The 21,677-nt window shown below is 34.1% G+C and overlaps 1 protein-coding gene and 1 long non-coding RNA gene across 3 annotated transcripts in view; one reads left to right on the top strand and one right to left on the bottom strand.

Annotated features, from left to right (window-relative positions):
* The window catches only part of LOC308648711, a 627,872-nt gene that overhangs the window by 484,347 nt on the left and 121,848 nt on the right, over positions 1–21,677 (bottom strand). The window lies entirely within an intron of this gene.
* Positions 1–21,677, top strand: part of FBXL4 (F-box and leucine rich repeat protein 4) — a 79,888-nt gene that overhangs the window by 35,243 nt on the left and 22,968 nt on the right. For both annotated transcript variants that reach the window (XM_081294742.1, XM_081294741.1), the window contains exon 6: positions 1,829–2,042. In XM_081294742.1, the coding sequence (XP_081150868.1) occupies positions 1,829–2,042 (214 nt within the window). The remainder of the gene's footprint in view (positions 1–1,828; positions 2,043–21,677) is intronic.

The following is a 21,677-nucleotide window of genomic DNA, read 5'->3' as shown; positions in this document are numbered from 1 at the left end:
CACTGTGGGCCTCCTGTGTCAGCTTCCTTATTCTTCTTTGTTCTTGTCTTCAAACCAGTGTATTTGCCCTTTAAACCTTCACCTGGAATGCTCTTCTTCCAGATATCTGCTTTGCTCACCCTCTCATTGAAGCTTCTCTAATCAAACTTCCTGTTGACCTTCCCTGCATTTATTTGCTCCTTATTGCTTTTCAGCCTTTAATATATTATTTATTTTATTTGTGTCTAGTCTCCTTCTGTCACTAAAATGTAAGTAGGCTGTGTGAGAGTAGGGACTGGGCTATCTCCCCAGTGTCTAGGCTACTGTCTGGGGCACAGTGGAAACTCACTATCTGCTTGCTGAATGAATGGAAATGCTTTATGCAGACTGCAGTTTAACAAATAACCAGCACAGGTAATAATAGGAAGACCTGTTGGAGGAGATCCAGGAGAAGAATTCACAGGAGGAGCATCAGAGGTTTAAGGGAGTAGTGGGCAATTGTATGAAATGTCAGAAATAAATCACATAATACAAATACTGATAAGAGAGGGCACTGAATTTAGCAATTAAAAGGAAAGGGTAAATTTAGGGAGAGCAGAACACAGACTGCAATGGATTAAAAGTAAATGGGTATTCAAGCATAATATGTATGGAAACTGGGTTATTTGCAATATTTAAAATAAATCTGAGGCAACTGAATTCTGTTGTTTAAATATGAGCTAACCAATATTTAACTGACATTTTAATATTTGTGGGTGCTTTGACCTTTAAAAATTGCTTTCACATATTATTTGATGATCGAAACCATGGGGCAATGTAGTGAGTGTTGTTCAAGTCTTCCTTTCACAGCTAAGGAAATGTGAGATTTGAAAGAATGCCTTTTCTCATGTCACTGCTAGAAAGTAGTAGAACAGTGTAAAAAAAATCCCTATTTTTAACTTCTACTAAAGTATTGTTTCCTTTATTTACACAAGGATTCAATTTGGTTCAGTTTTATTTTGTATGTTCCTATATCAGCTTCTTAAATCATTTAGGAAAAAAAAGATGTGGCATCAATTAATAGTAGTAATATTGCTGATGTGACACTGATGTACAAGATTATGTCAAGAGAACTGAACAAGAATAATTGGTTCAATTTGCTTATTTGATAAAGTTCCATACATTCAAATGCTCCTAGATTCATTTTAGTTTTAGGTTTCTAACAGATGGTGGTTATGGACAGGACTGTTTTCTCCCCATCTGTAATGTAACTAATATAAAATCGTGACCTACTCTGATGAAACATTTTCTGTCACCTTGGATTATTTCTGAGTTTAGTTACTAAATAGTTAGAGCTACAAGAAACAAATCGCAACTGTGCACTTAAACAAACCTAGAAATTTTCTGAGTTGAAAGGAGGCTTTTCTGATTGTTTTGAGGTCATTTAATTGAAGATGTCATTTCATGTGCAGTGTTCCAAATATATTACCCAGTTCTGAGTATTGTTACTGGGGAAATATCTTCCAAGAGTTTAGAGTTTTTTTTTTCCTTTTAATCTTTACCAACTCAGTTGTGCATTGTAGGTAAGTAGGAGAAATATATCCTCTGTTTTTTTAGTTTTCCACTTAGCATTAGCTGACTTTTTACATTGATGTGAATCCATTTTGTCTTCTCAGGTTGATTTATTTTAACCTAACCATGCACATTTTAGCATGCAGTGAATGAGAATTTAAGTGAAAGATGTCTTATGTTTTTCATAATATAAATTCATTTTTCTAAGCCTTTCTCCTTAGAATTAATATAAGTTCCAAGTCCTTATAAAAAATATCTTTTAATTTTATGAAATTCATGTGGAATGTTGTTTTTACAGGTTTCTGAAGGTTTGTGGATCTGAATTAGTACGCCTTGAATTATCTTGCAGCCATTTCCTTAATGAAACTTGCTTGGAGGTTATTTCTGAGATGTGTCCAGATTTACAAGATTTAAATCTCTCATCCTGTGATAAATTACCACCTCAAGCATTCAACCACATTGCCAAGTTATGCAGCCTTAAACGACTTGTTCTCTATCGAACAAAAGTAGAGGTAAGAATAACTCATTTATCTTTCCTTGTGCAATAACCAACTGAATATTTGTTTTCCTTTATTTGTTCATATTATTATGATCTCTGATTTTTTAATAAAGGTTAGTATGCTATGTGATTACTCTAAAATCATTAGAGCTATTTCAGTCATTTCAGTGTTAGAGTCTTTTATGTTTCCAAATTGTAAAGAAATATTCTTTTTCTGTTAACTCTTAAAGTGTTTATGGTGCTGTGCTCTTTGTGTTCCCAGATAAAGAAACAAGCAGTGGGCTAAGGTACACTGAAATATTGGCAGGGAATGAATTAGAGAAAATGGTGTCAGGATAGTGTTTAAGAGAACATCTATCAGAGGGGAGGAAGCAAAGAGGAATTTATCCAGGCCCAGACTTAAGGGTGTAAATTCCTGATGGCATAGTTCATGAGGCTCATTTAAAAAATAATAGATTCATGTCATATATAGTAGTCTACTACCATTTTTTATATATTATTTCTAGGACATCTTTCCAGGTTAGAACATGTACTGTCCAGTTCTTTTCATTAACGCAGTACTATAAGTTATACCATAATCTAGTTAGCATCCTCAAAATGATCAATATTGAGTTTTTCCTAGTAATTTTTCTCTTACAAAATATCTAGCAACAACATTATTCTGAACATAGTTTATGTATGCATGCTGTTATTGCTGTAGGATAGAGTCCTAAAAATGGTATTGTGGATTAGAGTGTGTATGTAGGCCCCTGTTGTAAACATACATTTTCTATTATATACTTGTTTCCTATAAAACAGACATGTTAGCCTGCTTTCTAGTCCTCAAGTGTTATTACATGTTCCAAGAATTTTGTTAGATTATCAAATATTTTAATGTTTTTCTAGCTCATTAAATATTTCTATAAAGATGGCTTCTTGGACCTGATAAATGCAGGCTCCCTTATTATCTGTTCCTATCATATAATCTGGTTTTATTTCCCTGTCACTCTCTGAAATGATATTTGTTTTCCTGCTTATATTATTTTTCCTCATGGTAAGGATACATAACGATAGGTACCACATCTATTTTTTTATGCTATGTTTTTAGCATCTAAAATAGGATTTGGTAAAGACTGGCCAAAAATATTTGTTAAGGAAAAGAATAAAGATAATCAGATTACTTTTCCAAATGACATATCAATGACTTTCCCACTCACTCAGTATTTCAGTTTCTTTTTTTTTTAATATTTTTTTGTTGTCAATGGACCTTTATTTTTTAATTTATTATTTATATGTGGTACTCACAATTGAACCCAGTGCCTCACACATGCTAGGCAAGCGCTGTACCACTGAGCCACCACCCCAGCCCCAGTATTTCAGTTTCTAGGTATCTAAAATGGTAATGTTAAAAATATAGATCTTGCCGGGTACAGTGGCACACGCCTGTAATCCCAGAGGCTGGGAGATTGAGGCAGGAGGATCACGAGTTCAAAGCCAGCCTCAGCAAAAGCAGGGAGCTAAGCAACTCAGTGAGACCCTGTCTCTAAATTAAATACAAAATAGGGATAGGGATGTGCCTCAGTGGTTGAGTGCCTCTGAGTTCGATCCCCATTTATCCACCCCCACAAATACAGATCTCATTTAATCACTATGTACATGTACATATACTTAGGTAGTACCTGGAACATAGTAAGTTCAATATATACTAATAAAGGTAATAGTAGTAGTAGTACTTTATCGTGGCAGCTTTGTAGTATGTTTTACTATCTGTAGGAGAAGATTGTTTTCATTGTTATTTTCAAACATTTTTTTTTTGTGGGGGGAGTGTTCTTATTTTTTTGGATGTATCTTTCAGCAAGGATTTTATTAGAAGTGTACTCATAATATTTCATTTTGCTTTCTAATAAGATTTCCCATCTGTTCATGTAGGTCTTGTTTTATATCTAACAACATGTTGTAGTTGTCTTCACTTAGATCCTAAATCTTTCTGGTTAAATTTGTTCATTGCATGTTAAATTTTCAGGTCCTATTTTCCCTTTCATTTAACTTTAACTGGTTATTGTTAGTCTGAAGGATAATTTGTTTTTCTAAAAAAAAAAATCTTTTATCTGTTTACCTAAGTGAATGCATATAATTATTCTAATAAGTTTTTTACTTATGTCTTTGGACTTTCTAATGCATGTATATAATCTGGAAATTAATATGCTTTTTATTTCTTTTCCAATGTTTGAAGTATTACTTCTAATAGATAGAACTTCACAAATAATGTGGAATAATAGAGTTACAGCAGTTTTGCCAGCATTATTCTTAATGTAATGGGAATGTCTTTAATATTGTCTTTTCTTTTTTTATATTTATTCAACAAATGTTTGAGTATCTGTTAGGTACGTGGAACTGCTTTAGACACTTGGACTTCAGGAGTGAACTAGGCAGTTTCTCATGTAGCTTACTATTTTTACATGTTTTTGGTGTTACTTTCTGATTAAGTAGTCTTTATCATCCTTATTTCATAAAAATATTTTATGAAAGACATATATATATATATATATATATATATATATATATATATATATATATTAATATATATTGTTTTTAAGCCTTGTTAACACTCAGTTCTTGTATTGCCAGGTTTTGTTTTGTTTTTTGGTACTGGGGATTGAACCAAGGACCTTGAGCATATGAAGCAGGCACTTTACTCCTGAATTGGACTTCCAGTCCCCAATCCCAATTTTTTTTTTAATTTGTAGAATGAAAGAACTAATGTCCCAAAATGCTATTTTAAATATGGGTTTAGCTCATGTTTTCATTGGTCTGTGGTGAAATGATTCACAATTTGTGTGGGTATAAAATTTGTCATTTATTTTCTCTTAGGTAGAATTGTCCATTCTGAAATAATGCCATATTTGTTTTTCATTGCTACCTTTACTTTTTTTTCTTCTTCTTCTGGATGTATCTTTCAGCAAGGATTTTATTAGAAGTGTACTCATTATTGAACCCAGGACCTTCTGCATTCAAAGCAAGCACTCTACCAAGTGAGCTATATCCCCAGCCTCATACCTTTACTATTTTATTGGCCTTTACACTATATAGGCTGATGTCCTCTGAGCAAAATAATACCTTATTCAAAACTTTTCTGAATGTTAAACTTTAAGAATAAATAATTATTGAATGAGCCTTTAAGAAGAAAAACCAAACTTACTACGCATCATACATTTGTGATGATTTGTGAAAATATTATCCCGTGAGATGCTTTTGAAATGTTACATATTAACATGATCTAGAGAATCATGAAATAGTGTACAGTTTTCTTAATTCACCTCAGAAGACTGATAGAATATGACCCCAGTTTTTTAAAGTGTGATTTATGATGATGAGAAAATTTCATATCTCAAGAGTAGAAATTTGTACATGTTTCCTAAGTCTAGATACCATTAATTCTAGCTCCCTCAATTACTTAAATGTAGATATAAAGTCATGGTATGTATGCATTAAATAAAATTAGGTAGTACCCTATGTTACTACTTACAAATTCTTTAAAATATGTTATCTTCTATGATAACATAAAAATGAATTTCATACTGTATATTTTTCTGATGTTGATATGTTGGAAAAAAACAAAATTGATTTTCATTGATCTAAAGTTAACTTATAATAAAATTTAAAATGATATTTTAGTAATAAAAAATGGCAAATTTAAAATTGATAAAAAAATTTTACCCAGGTTTACTATTAATGTTTCTCAAGTCTATTCACTGCTGTCTCCCTGTACTTTGCTTGCTTCTGTTATGTCATCAATCGTGGGTGGTACATCAGAGTTCCACATATAACTCACAGGGAAAAGGGAGAAAGTAATACAATCAGCTGATTTCTTTTAAAACAAGCAGAAGCCATAGTAGCACTGGTATTCATATCAATCTGTGAACACCTCCCTTGTCACATAAGCAAATACTTTGCTTCAGAACAAAACAAACAAACAAAAAACACTTCTCCCTTATATCCACATTCCCTTGAATCCTCAACTTCATAACGTTGCTTAATGGGTACAAACAGTGAATGAGAAGACAAGATTTAGGAGATTAGTCTTTCTCAAAACCTTCTACATAGGCATTGGCTCTGTTTTGAAAAGAATGAGCGGCACCTGATTTCAGATGTTTCTGCTTGCTCTAAGGAAATATATAAGGAGAAAAAAAAATACGAATTTGAACTTTCTAGGAGAGATTATTTTGTTTGTAAAGGACTGGAAATTATCCAGTGCTGCTTTTATTCATTTCTCTAAACCCTACAAAAACAAAAAATTAGCAAAAATTAATATTACAAAATATTGACTCTAATACATTAACCTCAGAAGGTCAAGTGTATGCTATAAGATTTACACTTCATGTGCCTATTTATATTAATAAATAGAGTACATCTATGTCATTTTGTAAGATTTAAGCAATCTATATGTATAATTAATAAGATTTGGATGATTTTGTAGACCTGAGTTTTACTTCCAAAGTTTGGGGAAACTTAATATATTCTGTTTGCTGTTCTAGACATTTTGCATTATTTAATTCTTTATACCAGTCCAATGAGAATAGGTTGTATTCCCATCTCAAGATAATCAAATTAAGATCCCAAAAGGTTAATATATTGTTAAGAGCCACAAAACAGGATTCGAACAGGTCTAGTGGCCTCAATGATATAGTTATCATTGTAAGATGATGTAAGGAAAAACAGCTATTCTAATGGCCTGGCTGCCTCCATCAAAAACAGTAATTTTTCCTTTATAATTTGTTTCTTTTCTAGTTTGCAGTTGGTGAAGAAATATAATATTGTAACTAGCATACACACATATATCTAGTGTAAAATACAGACTATTAAATTATGTCTTATGAATATCTTCTAGTCTGAAATATTTTCTATAGAAAAATTGAGTTTTTCTTTTATTTTTATTATTAACAAATTTGGTTTGAAGTTTAGTAGTTCTGGTAAATCACAGTTATTCAAATTGCATTACAAACATTTAAGTGAAAGTTTGTAGAATCAATACATAATGAACTACTTCAAGCAAATTGATATAGGTGTACTCTCAATTTTATGCCATAATGGAAAGCAGCATTAGGACACATAACCCTCAAAAAATTTAGGCACATAAGATAATGTGTTGTTGCTGGCTAAGTGTTGAATTCTTAAGTGGTTAGCAGTATCCATGCATACTCTAGGCTTGATTACTCAGTAAGACCTCAGGAGAACAAAACTGCATTATATACTGGTAGGTAGATCTGGGATTCTGATGTGGCCTGCCCCTGCATAAGTGATTATTCAGAAATTTTAGTCTTATAACATGGTAAAATATAGTTCAATTGTTTTCTTAATTTATTTCATAAGCTCTTTTTCTTTCTTCAAATGTGTTTAGAATTGCAAGAAAAAAATAGCTTCATCAAATAAATAACAAATGTCTTATTACAACATCAGCTAAAAAAAATTACAGAATAAGCTATGAGCTATTTTTAGAATCAGTGGCATTTTTTTTGAATTTCAGTAGGTACAAAGTAATAAACATATGCCTAGTAAAAAATGAAATACTAGTGCATTAATGACACACAGAATAGATGGATAGATGATAAGCCCAAATGCATACTAGTATTTCCCTAGGTTTGTGCTTGGCTGAAAGATACCTGTGTTAGGAATCCATGGTAAAAGAAATGACCCTCAAGCTGACATGTGGGATCTGTGTGATCCCAGAATAACTAAAAATGAATTGATAGGGTAATTTTTAAAAACTGAATTTGGTTGAAAAATAGGAAGATAGAAACTTAGGAAAGAAGCTATGCTTTATTTTTTCAACTATTTATGGCAAGCAAATGACTATATTTGTGTTAGGTATTATAATGATTGGAATGAGTTGAGTTCAATCCCTTTTGGTCCTTTTCTTCTCTACTCATAATATTTGTATTATATATGATAAACATTGATTGAAAACCCCACTTTAGCCTTTCATGAGGATTTTTTTCCCACAAAAGTAGGGCTATAAAAATCAAAATCATTAAATAGACTTTTAAATACTTAAGAATAACAAGTTTTACTTCACACTTTCAGAAAAGTCTTTAGAAACAAATGAGATTTTTTTCAGAGTTAAAAAAAATTACCATATACTTTCATCCAGATTCCCACACTATATGCATAACTGTATTTTTGAACCATTTGAAAAATAAGTTGAAAACATAATGACCCTTTACTTCTACAGGGCGCTATAAGTAGAGGCATAATTAACTCCTCTTCTATTCTTAACTACTGTAATGGGCTAAATTGTGTCTTCCCCAAATTCATATGTTAGTGTCCTAAGCCCCAGTACTTCAGAATGTGCCTGTATTTGAAGGCAGGATCTTTAAAGAGATAAGGCAAAACAAGGTCGTTGGGGTGGGTCCTACTCTAACATCACCAGTGTCTGTATCAGAAGAGGAGAGTAGAATACAAACATACACAGGCCAGACCATGTGAAGACACCAGCACAAGATGGCACCTACAAACCAAAAAAGAGGTCTTAGAAGAAAACAACTCTATTGACACCTTGGCCTCAGACTTCCTAGCCTTCAGAATTATCTAAAACAATCTGAGTTAGTTTTAGAAGTTTGAGCTTGTTTACCTTTTCTTTGTTTGTAAAAAAAAAAAAAAAAAAAAAACTGGGCTGGAGAATGAGAGTGAGGTATGACAGGTAGCTCAGTAAGAATGTCATTCTGTTGCTTAGCAGCAGACAAGAAAACCAAGAGTGTTTTTTAAAAGTTGGAGTTATAAATGGAACACCTGCATCCAGTTTTGATTGCCTCACTTCAAGAATGATAGAGCATAAATTGAAAGAATCTGAAGAAGTGAAAAAACTGATTATAGGTATTATGGGGGACTAGTATATGACAGTAATCCACAAGCATGGTTCAGCAACTGTTTACTTGGTCTGCTAAGCTGTCGACAGTTTCAAGGATCCCTCTGCCTTCATCTTCATGAAGTATAAGATAACAAAAGTAGTTGATCTTTATTTCTGTTAGTTATCAACAATCATATTTTCTCTTTTTTTGTGCCAGTTTATTCAGCAGAGCTATATAAAAGTAAATATTCTTACCACCCTGACTGTTGATGAAAGCTCTTGGACTTTCCTAGTATATAAACTTTAATTTTTGAAAGGGAGTATGATTTGATTTGGTTCCATGAATTTTGCTTCTTGTCATGCAGATATTGTGGTCTCTTTACCACATTCTTATTTGACTTAAATAACACATTATTGTACACTGGCAGGTCTTTTAGTCAGCTTTTTTGCTGCTGTGACCAAAAGACCTGACAAGAATGATGTAGAGAAGGAAAAGGTTATTTGGGGTTCATAGTTTCAGAGGTCTTAGTCCATAGATGGCCAACTCCATTCAGGGCCAAAGTGGAAGAAGAGTGGCAGAGGAAGGCTGGTTAGGACATGGTCACCAAGAAGCAGAAAGAAAGAGCTCTGCTCAACAAGGACAAAATATATACTCCAAAGACATATCCCCAGGGATCCACCTCTTCCATACCCTACCTGTCTACAGTTACCATCCAGTTAATCCTGTCAGAGGATTAATGTACTGATTAGGTTAAAACTCTCATAACCCAATCATTTCACCTCTAAACTTTCTTGCATTGTCTCACACATGAACTTTTGGGGGGGGGGCACTTCATATTTAAACCATAATAGCAGGGATGGCCTTTCCCTTAACAGGCAGTGCAACTAACAAACTCCAACTATTAGGAACAAACCATGAAAGGAATGTCCTCTCACTTAACAGAACTAATGTTGATGACTAAGACCAAAAGGAGAAGTTAATAGGAAGAACCTGCTTTGATTACCTGCGTAGACTAATGGACACTGTCATTAGCTGTTATCTAAAATGCAGCCAGTTTCAGATTAATTTAACTAAACAATACATGAAACAGAGGTTATTAGTAATTATTTCATTCTTAAGCAATCAAGATTTTTAATAACTATTGAAGTTTCATTTACTATTTATTTACTATCATATGATAAAACTAGAGTCCTTGGCATATGTGTTCAAGTAAGAATATATCTGTACTTCTCTCTCCTGATTGGCCTTGTAGAAGTTCCTACGGAATTACATATGAGACTTTTGGTGGTGATGGTTGTGTGTGACCTTAGTGAATAGGTTGTGGTTTAGTCAGTGTCACGAGGCCTGACCTGTCAGTGCACTGAGTGGAGGTCACCTCTTGGAAGAGTAGGTGACCACAGTCATGACAGGAAATCAGGTATAAAAATCTACCTGGAAAGGACATCATTATTAGAGATGGCTAATTAGCCCATTCTCTCATAATTAGCCCATTCTCTCACTGTTGGCATGTCATAAGGGCAGCTAAAGTAGAGTTAGAAGACTTGCTGGTGACCATGGAATATAAACATTGAGCATTAGTTATGCGACCTAAGTCGCATAAGTGCTTAATAGCATCGGCACAGAAACAGGTTGACACCTCTATCTGAATAGAAAGGAAAGAAGTGCTTTTTAAGAAGATAAAGAATCTTTGGACCAGAACACTCTCTTAACTGGGCACTGTTTAGGTGACTAGTGTCAAGCAGCGTATGGCTTAGACTCTTCTTGCTTCCACAACAGCCCAACCCTTACCCCTCTGATTGAAATATTGTTTTTATATATTCAGTAAGGTTCTTGAAGAGTCCAGCTGGAGTATAAACTGATATGTCCTTTCTACTGCAAATCTGTGCTATCATCCACTATGGGTTGTTGATCATTTAGTCGTTTGTAAGAGAAGATATACTCAACTATATTGTTGTAGGAGGGATCTATTACAATGATTTTTTTAAAAAAAAGTTCTGAAACAAGGGGGTGGGGGCAAGGCATATGTGTGTGAACACTTAGACTTAGATGTATTCCTATTAATACCCTGTATTATTGGAATTTGACAAATTATCCAGACCTTATCCTGAAAAGCTAAAGTTCTGAATCTGTGATTCAGGGTATCTATAAAACACCTTGAATTGAGGTTAGAGAACTTTCCTTTGTTCTCCTCAAAGGCATGTGCAAAAAGCTTTATTAATCTATGTCATTTATGATCTTTTCTTTTAGACATTAGTAAGAATTCTAACTTCTACCACAATTACAAATTTATGAACTTTCATTTAGTGAATATATTTTGATAAAATTCCAATTTATTGCTTGGAGATATTGCTCTTATATGTTTGAAATGTATTATGTGATTAGTGAAGTTATATTTGTGATCATATGATGTCAATAGTCTATATTTTAGCTAACCTAAGTCTAATAAGTAAACTTGTTATAGGTCCCATTGTCAATATGCTTTCTAGGAGTCATGTTTTAGAGTAGAGAATAGTAATTTGGAATCCTACCTTATGTTGGGTATATAATTAATGGTTGCATTCTTTATTGAAGATAAGTAACAATTTCTAACATTAAGCAAATAGATTATAAATAGTTATAACAATTAGAAATGTATGTTAATGTAAAATATGGAACAAAGTCCCACATACATTGATTATAAAGTACTTTTTTGGGGAAGACAATTGCTTAAATGCTTTATTATTTAAATCTTTCTCCCTCTTTGGAACACTTTATTTTGTAGTCATTTCAAAGTGAAGAATAAAATGCTGCTTAATAATACAAGTTTTACTTGCTGTCTTAGGTAGTAGATAAGAGCTGCTTTTTTTTTTCCTTCTGCGTTTGTAGTTCTAGCAAATTATCTATTAATTGTTAATAATACTTTTTGTTACATCTTTAGAAGACATTTTATCAATAAGTCAATGAAAGTGTTTCCCTTCCACACAATTCAAGATATTTATTTACAGAAAAATAAGGTGAATACAAATATCTACACTGTACTGAATATGAACTTTGCATCTCTTGGATTAAAGTGCAAGCCATAGTGGGAGCTATATTGTGGGCACAGGATATTATTTTGGCTGAGAGATGAGCATTTATCACTTGCTTCTGCTCTTCTGCCATGAACAGGGCTCTATATTAGATTCTTTTTTTCTTCCACATTTTTTATTGGCACATTATAATTTTATATATTGATGGGTTTGTTATTTGATATTCGAGTTGCCAGAACTTCCCCCCTCCCTCCCTGCTTCCCACCCTTTGGTCCCTTTCTTCCACTGATTTCCCTTTGATTTTTAGGAGATCTACCTTTACCTTTGTTTTCCTTTTTCCTTTCTAGCTTCCACATTTGACTATTAACCTTCTGAGTTTGACTTATTTCACTTACCAAAATGGTCTTCAGTTCCATCCCTTTTTCTACAAATTCCATAATTTCATTTTTCCTATGGTTGAGTAAAAGTCCATTGTGTATATATGACACATTTTCTTTTTCCATTTATCTGTTGATGGACACTAGGCTGGTTCCATAGTTTGGCTGTTATGAATTCTGTTGATATTAACATGTGTGTGCATGTATCACCATAATAGGATCACTTTAATTCTTTATGATAAATACTGAGAGTGTTATAGCTGGATCATATGGTGGTTCCATGCCTAGTCTTTTGAGGAGCCTCCATACTGATATTCATAGTGGTTGTACTAATTTACAGTCCCACCAACAGTGTAAAAGTGTTCCTCCATAACCCCTCCAGCATTTATTATTACTGTATTCTTTTTTTAAATTAATTAATTTATTTTAATTAGGTATATATGACAGCAGAATGCATTTTGATTCATGGCAGCACAACTTTTCATTTATCTGTATACAGTGTAGCATCACATTATATATGCAGTCATACATGTACCTAGGGTAATGATGTCCACCTCATTCCACCATCTTTCTATCCCACATTCCTCCTCCCCATCCATCCCTCCCCTTTGCCCAATCAAAGTTCCTCTGTTTTCCCCATGCCCCCCCTACCCATTATGGATCAGCATCCACTTATCAGAGAGAACATTCGGTCTTTGGTTTTTTGGGACTTGCTTAATGTCATAATTTTATTCTCTTTTAATGTTGAGTAATATTCCATTGTGTATATGTACCACAGTTTCTTTATCCATTCATCAATTGAAGGGCATCTAGATTGCTTCCATAGTTTAGCTATTGTGAGTTGAGCTTCTATGAACATTGATGTGGCCGTGTTACTATATTATGCTGATTTTAAGTCCTTTGGGTATAAGGAGTGTGATAGCTGGGTGAAATGATTGTTCCATTCCCAGTTTTCTAAGGAATCTCCATACTGCTTTCCAGAGTGTTTGCACCAATTGGTAATCCTACCAGAAATGTATGAGTGTACCTTTTCCCCCACATTTTTTGCCAACGTTTATTGTTGTCTGTATTCTTAGTAACTGCCATTCTGACTGGTTTGAGATGAAATCTTAAGACTAATTTAGATTTGCATTTCTCTAATTACTAGAAATGTTGAACATTTTTTCATTTATTTGTTGATTGAATGTCTTCTGAGAAGTTATCTATTCAGCTCCTTAGTAGCTCATTTATAGATTGGATTGTTTGGTTTTTTTGGTGTTAAGTTCTTTGAATTTTTTTATATATTCTGGAGATTAGTGATCTATCTGACTTGCATGTGGTAAAAATTTACTCCCAAAATGTAGGCTGTCTTGTCTCCTCATTGATTGTTCTTTATCTGAGAAGAAGCTTTTTACTTTGAGTCCATCCCATTTATTAATTCTTGATTTTATTTCTTGCACTTTAGGAGTCTTGTTAAGGAAACTGGGGCCTAATCCTATATGATGAAGATTTGGGCCTACTTTTTCCTCTATTAGGCACATAGTCTCTGTACTAATTCTTAGGTTCTTGATCCACTTTAAGCTGAGTTTTGTGTATGGCAAGAGATATGGGATTTATTTTTATTTTGCTACATATGGATTTCTCATTCTCCCAACATCATTTGTTGAAGAGGCTATCTTTTCTCCAATGTATGTTTTTGGTGCCTTTGTCTAGTATGAAAGTATTTATGTGGGTTTGTCTCTGTATCTTCTATTCTGTACCATTGTCTACATGTCTATTTTGGTGCCAATACCATGCCATTTTTGTTACTATAGCTTTATAGTATAGTTTAAGGTCTGGTATTGTGATGTTCCTACTTCACTCTTCTTGCTAAGGATTGCTTTGGGTGTTCTGGGTCTCTTATTTTTCCAAATGAATTTCATGATTGCTTTTTCTATTTCTATAAGGAATGACGTTGGGATTTTAATTGGAATCACGTTGAATCTGTATAGCATTTTGGGTAGTATAGCCATTTTGACAATATTAATTTTGCCTATCCAAGAGCATGGGAGATCTTTCCATCTTCCAAGGTCTTCTTCAATTTATTTATTTAGTGATCTGTAGTTTTCATTGTAGAGGTGTTTCACCTCTTGTGTTAAGTTGATTCCCAAGTTTTTTTTTCTTTTTTCTTTTTTTGAGGCTATTGTGAATGGGGGTAGTTTTCCTAATTTCTCTTTCAGAGGATTCATCACTGATGTATAGAAATGCATTTGATTTATGGGTATTAATTTTATATCCTGCTACTTTGCTGAATTAATTAATTATAGAAGTTTTCTGGTGGAGTTTTTTTGGATCCTCTAAGTATAGAATCATGTCATTAGCAAATAATTAATAGTTTGAGTTCTTTTCCTATTTCTATCCCTTTAATTTCTTTTCTCTTTCTAATTGTTCTGGCTACAGTTTCAAGGACTATGTTGAATAGAAGTGGTAAAAGAGGGCATTCCTGTCTTTTTCCAGTTTTTAGAGGGAATGCTTCCATTTTTTCTCCATTTATGATATAGGCTTTGGGTTTAGCATAGATAGCTTTTACAATGTTGAGGTATATTCCTACTATCCCTAGTTTTTCTAGTGTTTTGAACATGAAAGGGTGCTGTATTTTGTCAAATACTTTCTCTGCATCAATTTATATGATCATATAATTCTTTAAGTCTATTGATGTGATGAATTATATTTATTGATTTCCATATGTTGAACCTACCTTGCATCCCTGGAATGAACCCCACTTGATCATGGTGCACTATTTTTTAAATGTGTTTTCTATGTGATTTTTTGCTAGAATTTTATTGAGAATTTTTGCATCAATATTCATCAGGGATATTGTTCTGAAATTTTTCTTTCTTTGATGTGTCTCTGCCTGGTTTTGGTATCAGGATGACACTAGTTTCGTAGAATAAGTTTGGAAGGATTCATTCCTTTTCTGTTTCATGGAATAATTTGAGAACTATTGGTGTGGATTCTTCTTTGTAAGTCTTGTAGAACTTAGTTGTGAATCCATCTGGTCCCGGGCTTTTCTTGGTTGGTAGGCTTTTCTTGGTTGGTAGGTTGGTTGGCATCTTCTATTTCCTTGCTTGAAATTGATGTGTTTAAATTGTGTATGTCCTCTTGATTTAGTTTGAGTTAATCATATGCCTCTAGAAATTTGTTGGTATCTTTGAGGTTTTCTATTTTATTATTTATTTTTAATTGCTTTTAATTTTTAAATACATGGCAGTGGAATTCATCACAATTCTTATTACACATGTAGAACATGATTTTTCATATCTCTATAATATAATGTATATTCACACCAATTCATATCTTCATACATGTACTTTGGATAATGATGTCCGTCACATTCCACCATCATTGCTAACCCTCTGTCCCCTTCCTTCCCCTCCCACCCCTCTGCCTTATCTAGAGTTCATCTATTCCTCCCATGCTCCCTCTCCCTACCCCCCTATGAGTTAGTAACCTTTATCAGAGAAAACATCTGCCATTTGTTTTGGGGGATTGGCTAACTTCACTTAGTATTATCTTCTCCAACTGCATCCATTTACCTGCAAATGCCATGATTTTATTCTCTTTTATTGCTGAGTAATATTCCATTGTGTATATATGCCACATTTTTTTCTTATCCATTCATCTACTGAAGGGCATTTAGGTTGGTTTCACAGTTTAGCTATTGTGAATTGTGCTGCTATAAACATTGATGTGGTTGTGTCCCTGTAGTATGCTGTTTTTAAGTCCTTTGGGTATAGACCGAAGGACTTAAAAGGTAGCTGGGTCAAATGGTGATTCCATTCCCAGTTTTCCAAGGAATCCCCATACTGCTTTCCATATTGGCTGCACCAATTTGCAGCCCCACCAGCAATGTATGAGGAGGTTTTCTATTTTAATGGAGTATAAATTTTCAAAATCATTTCTAATTGTCTTCTGTATTTCAATAGTGTCTGCAGTGATATTTCCTTTTTTTCATCACAAATTTTAGTAATTTGAGTTTTCTCTTTCCTATTTTTATTGCAGTGGCTAAGGGTTTGTCGATTTTATTTGTTTATTCAAAGAATTAGCTTTTTGTTTTGTCAATTTTTTGAATTATTTTTAGTTTCAATTTCATTGATTTCTGCCCTGATTTTAATTATTTCCTGTCTTCAACTGCTTTTGGTGTTGGTTTGTTCTTCTTTTTCTGGGGCTTTGACTTTTCTTCTTTTAATGAATGAACTCCATGCAATGAACTGTCCTCTTAGCACTGCCTTCATAAGTGTCCCAGAAATTTTGATAAGTTGTATTTGTGTTCTCATTTACCGCTAAGAATTTTTTTTATCTCCTCCCTGATGTCTTCTATTATCCATGTGTCATTCAATAGCATGTTGTTTAGTCTCCAGGTGTTAGAGTAGCTTTTCTTTTAAATTTTATCATTGATTTCTAATTTCATTCCATTATGGTCTGGTAGAATGCATGGTAGTATCTCTGTTTTTTTGTATTTGCTAATAATACTTCCTTTTTGGCATAACATATGATCTATTTTGGAGAATGATCCATGTGCTGCTGAGAAGAAAGTGTATTCACTTGTTGATGGATGGAATATTTTTTATATATATATATATAATCTGTGAAGTCCAAATTATTGATTGTATCATTGAGTTCTGTAGATCCTTTGTTTAGTTTGTGTTTGGAAGATCTATCCAGTGGTGAGAGAGGTGTATTAAAGTCACCCAGTATTATTGTGTTGTGGTCCATTTGGTTCTTGTATTTGAGAAGGGTTTGTTTGACATGCATAGATTGCTTGGGACATAGATACTTATGATTGTTACATCTTGTTGATGTATGAATCTCTTAAGCAGTATGATATGTCCTTCTTTATCCCTTTTCACTAGCTTTGGTTTGAAGTCCACTTTATCTGATACGAGGATAGAAACCCCTGCTTGTTTATGTGGCCCATGTGGGTGGTATGTTTTTTCCCACCCTTTCACCTTCTGTCTGTGGATATGTTTTCTTGTGAGATGAGTCTCTTGAAGGCAACATATTGTTGGCTCTTTTTTTTTTTTTCCTTATTCCAGTTTGTCAGTCTTTTAATTGATGGATTTAGGCCATTCACTTTCAGGGTTATTATTGAAAAATGATTTGTATCCCCAGACATTTTGGTTTATTTTTGGTTATTAACTTGACTTGGTTTCTCCTTTGATTGGCCTTTCCTTTAGTGTAGTTCCTCCCTTTGCTGATTTTCATTGTTGTTTTTCATTTCCTTCTCCTGGAATATTTTGCTTAGGATACTCTGTAGTGCACACTTTCTCACTGTAAATTCTAAGTTTTGTTTATCATGAAATGTTTTATTTCATCATCAAATCTGAAGCTTAATTTTGGTGGATATAAGATTCTTGGTTAGCGTCCATTTTCTTTCAGAGTTTGGTATATGTTGTTCCAGGATCTCCTGGCTTTGAGGGTCTGGGCTGAGAAATCTGGTGAGATGTGAATTGGTCTCCCCCTATATGTGATCTGATTCCTCTCTTTTGTGGCCTTTAAGATTCTATCCTTATTCTAAACGCTAGGTATTTTCATTATAATGTACCTTGGGTAGATCTTTGGTAATTTTGTACATTTGGTGTCCTTTAAGCCTCTTGTATTTGATTTTTTAATTCATTCTTCATGTTTGGGAAATTTTCTGATATTATCTCATTGAAGAGATTGTGCATTCCATTGGTTTCAATCTCTGTGCCTTCCTCTATCCCAATAACTCTTAGATGTGGTCTTTCGATGCTATCCCATAAATTCTTAGATGTTCTGTTCATGGTTTCTTACCATCTTTACTATGTTTTCAACTTTATTGTCCAGATTGTATACTTTGTCTTCATTATCTGACATTGTCTTCCAAGTGATCTATTCTGTTGGTGTTTATTGTTTCCTTCATTTCAAGGATTTCTGATTTTTTTTCTCAGAATCTTTCTTTTTTGAAGTAATCTTTTGCTACCTGCATTTGTTCCCTTATCTTTTAGTTTGTGTAATCAATATATGCCTGTATTTGCTCCCTTCTCTCTTTGTTGGTGTGATCAATGGTTGCCTATATTTGCTCTTTCATTTCTTTATTTGAATTATCAATTTTTACCTGTATTTGCTCATTTAGGTCATTCTTTAATTCATAAATCATTCTAATCATGTGTATTCTGAACATCTTCTCAGATATTTCATCAACTGCACTGTCCATGAATTCTGTTATTGTAGTGTCCTGGTTTGTTTGGGGTACTTTCTTCCTTTGTTTTTTTCATGTTGTCTATGTGTCTTCCTTCCTTGCAGTACTGATCTGAGACATTACAGTTTCTACCCTACAGTCTTGTAGTATCCATGCAGATTATCTGTAACTCACCTTGGTGTTGGGCTTCCAGACCCTGCTGGTGTCCCACAATGGAGGCTATTGTAACTAAAGGTGGTGACAGCAATAGCAGAAGAAACTAGAGATAGAAGTGGGAGTGTTCCAGGATGGATGTAACCTCTTTAAGAGATGACGCTGAAAGGGTGGGCCTTACCCTGGCTTTGGGATGACTGTTCCGAGATGCAGCTGCTTCTAGGCCCTGTCTGTTGTTTCAAGGTGGAGGCTATTGCGTGGGAGGGCTATGGCGGTGGCTACAGTGTCCCAAAATGAAAGTGGGTTAGGCCCGGGCTCCCAGGTGGGCTGGGGGGCAGACCCGGACCTATCCTGGGCCGGGGCCTAGGCTCCAGAGTGGGTCTGCATGTCAGTGGGGGCAGTCCTGGTCTGAGACCTAAGCTTCGGCATGGGTATGCTGGTCGTTGGGGCGGACCTGGGCCTGACCTTGGCCTGAGCTTCCTCACAGGTGGCAGGGGTGGTCCTGGGCTGGGGCCTGGGCTGGGGCCTGGGCTAAGGTGTCTGTTTGTATTCTTGATGTCTGCCATTCTGACTGGTGAGAGATGAAATCTCTGTGTAGTTTTGATTTGTATTTCCCTAGTTGCTAATGATATTGGACATTTTTTTCATGTATTTGTCAACCATTTGTATTTCTTCTTCTTTTGAGAAGTATCTGTTTAGTTCATTTGTCTATTTATTAATTGGGTTATTTTCTTTTATAGTGTAAAGGTTTTTGAGCTCTAGATATTAATCCTCTGTCAGAAAAATAGCTAGCAAAGATTTTCTCCAATTCTGTGGGTCCTCTCCTCACAGTCCTAATTGTTTTCTTTGCTGTGTAGAAAAATTTGTTGTGTCCCATTTATTAATGCTTGGTACTATTTGAACTTTAGGGGTCCTATTGAGAAAGTCATTTTCTGTGACTAAAACCTGGAATGTTGACCCTACATTGTCTTCTAGGAGTTCAGAGTTTCTGGTCTCATTCCAAGGTCTTTGATCCATTTAGAGTTGATTTTTGTGCAGGACAAAAGATAGGAGCCTAGTTTAATTCTTCTACACATGGATATCTAGTTGTCCCAGCACCGTTTGTTAAAAAGGTTGTCTTTGCTTCAGTGTATGTTTTGGTACCTTTGTCAAGGATCAGATGACTATAAGTATGTGTGTTTTTCTCTGTGTCTTCTGTTCTGTACTATTGGTCTATTGTCTGTTTTTATGCCAGTACCATGCAGTTTTTGTTACTATAGCTCTGTAGTGTAATTTGAAGTCAGGTAGTGTGATGCCTCCAGAGTTGGTTTTTTTTTTGTTTGTTTGTTTTTTGGCTTAAAATTGTCTTGGCTGCTCTGGCTTTTTACTTTTCCACATGAATTTTAGGAGAGTCTTTTCTAGTTCTATGAAGAATGTCACTGGTGTTTTGATGGGGATAACATTGAATCTGCATATTGCTTTTGTAGTACGGCCATTTAAACAGTAGTAATTCTGCCTATCCATGAACACTGCAGGTTCTTCCATCTTCTGAGATCTACTTCAAGTTCTTTCTTCAGTGTTCTATAGTTTTCATTGTAGAAGGTCTTTTACCTCCTTGATTAGATTTATTCTTAGAGTTTTTTTTTTTTTTTTTTGAGATTACTGTGAATGGAATTATTTTCCTGATTTATTTTTCAGTAGGTTCATTGTTGGTGAACCTACTATAGGAAAGCTATTGATTTTTTTATGTTGATTTTATAACTTTCTACTTTGCCAGATTTGCTTATTAGCTTTAGCAGTCTTTTGGTGGAATTTTTTGTATCTTCTAGATATAGGATCATATCATCTGCAAACAGTGATAATTTGACTTTTTTTTTTCCTATTTTTCTCTTGTGGGTTTGTTGTTGTTGTTGTTGTTGTTGTTTTGGTGGTACTGAGGATTGAACCCAGGCCTTGTGCAAGTGAGGCAAGTATTCTACCAACTGAGCTATATCCCCAGCCCCTCTTTTTCCCCTATTTTTATCACTTTTATTTTCTTCTTTTGTCTAATTGCTGTGGCTAGAATTTCTAGCACTATATTAAATAGGAGTGGTGAGATTGGACATCCTTCTCTTGTCCCAGATTTTAAAGCAAATGTGTTCAGTTTTTCCCCATTTAGTATTAGGTTGATTTGGGGGGTTTTATATATAGCATTTGTGATGTTATGGTAAATTCCTTCTATCCCTAGTTTCTTCAGTGTTTTTATCATGAATGAATGCTAGATTTTGTCAAAGACATTCTCTGTATCTATTGAGATTACTAAGTGATTCTGTTAATGTGATGAATCATTTATTGATTTGTATATATTAAACAATCCTTGCATCTCTGGAATAAAACCAACTTGATTGTGGTGTACGATCTTCTTAATATGTTGTTAAACACAATTTGCTGATATTTTATTAAGTATTTTTATGTCTGAGTTCATCAGGGATAATTGTCTATAATTTTCCTTCCTTGATGTGTCCTTATCTGGTTTGGGCTTTATGGAATGAATTTGGGTATGTTCTATTCCTTTCTGTTTCATGGAATAATTTGAGAGTACTGGCATTAGTTCTAAAGAAGGTTTGGTAAATTTCTGCTGAGAATCCATCTGGTCCTAGGTTTTTCTTTGTTAAAAGGCTTTTTTATTACTGCTTGTATCTCATTACAAGTTATTGGTCTGTTTAGTTTTTGATTTAGTTTTGGTAGATCATATTTGTCTAGAGATGGTTTTCCAATTTATTGGAGAATAAGTTTTCAAAATAGTCCCTAAAGATCTGCTGAATTTCTGAGATGTCTGTGGTGATTTGTCCCTTTTCATCTCTAATTTTATTAATTTTTTTCCTTTTTCTTTTGGTTAATTTGTCTAAGGTCTTATCACTGTCGATTATCTTTTCAAAGAACCAACTCTTTGTTTCATCAATCCTTTGTATTTTTGTTTTATTCTCAAATTCATTGATTTTGGCTCTGATCCTAATTATTTTCTTCCTCCTACTAGTTTTGGTATTGGTTTTTCTTTCTCATCTCTTTGAGATGTATCATTAGGTTGTTTATTTGGAATCTAATTTTCATATGTAGGCACTCCTAGCTTAAACTTTCCTCTTATAA

The sequence above is a fragment of the Spermophilus citellus genome, assembly GCF_964194105.1.
Source record: "Spermophilus citellus genome assembly, chromosome: 5".
NCBI lineage: Eukaryota > Metazoa > Chordata > Mammalia > Rodentia > Sciuridae > Spermophilus > Spermophilus citellus.
This window is presented reverse-complemented; position numbering and strand designations above follow the sequence as displayed.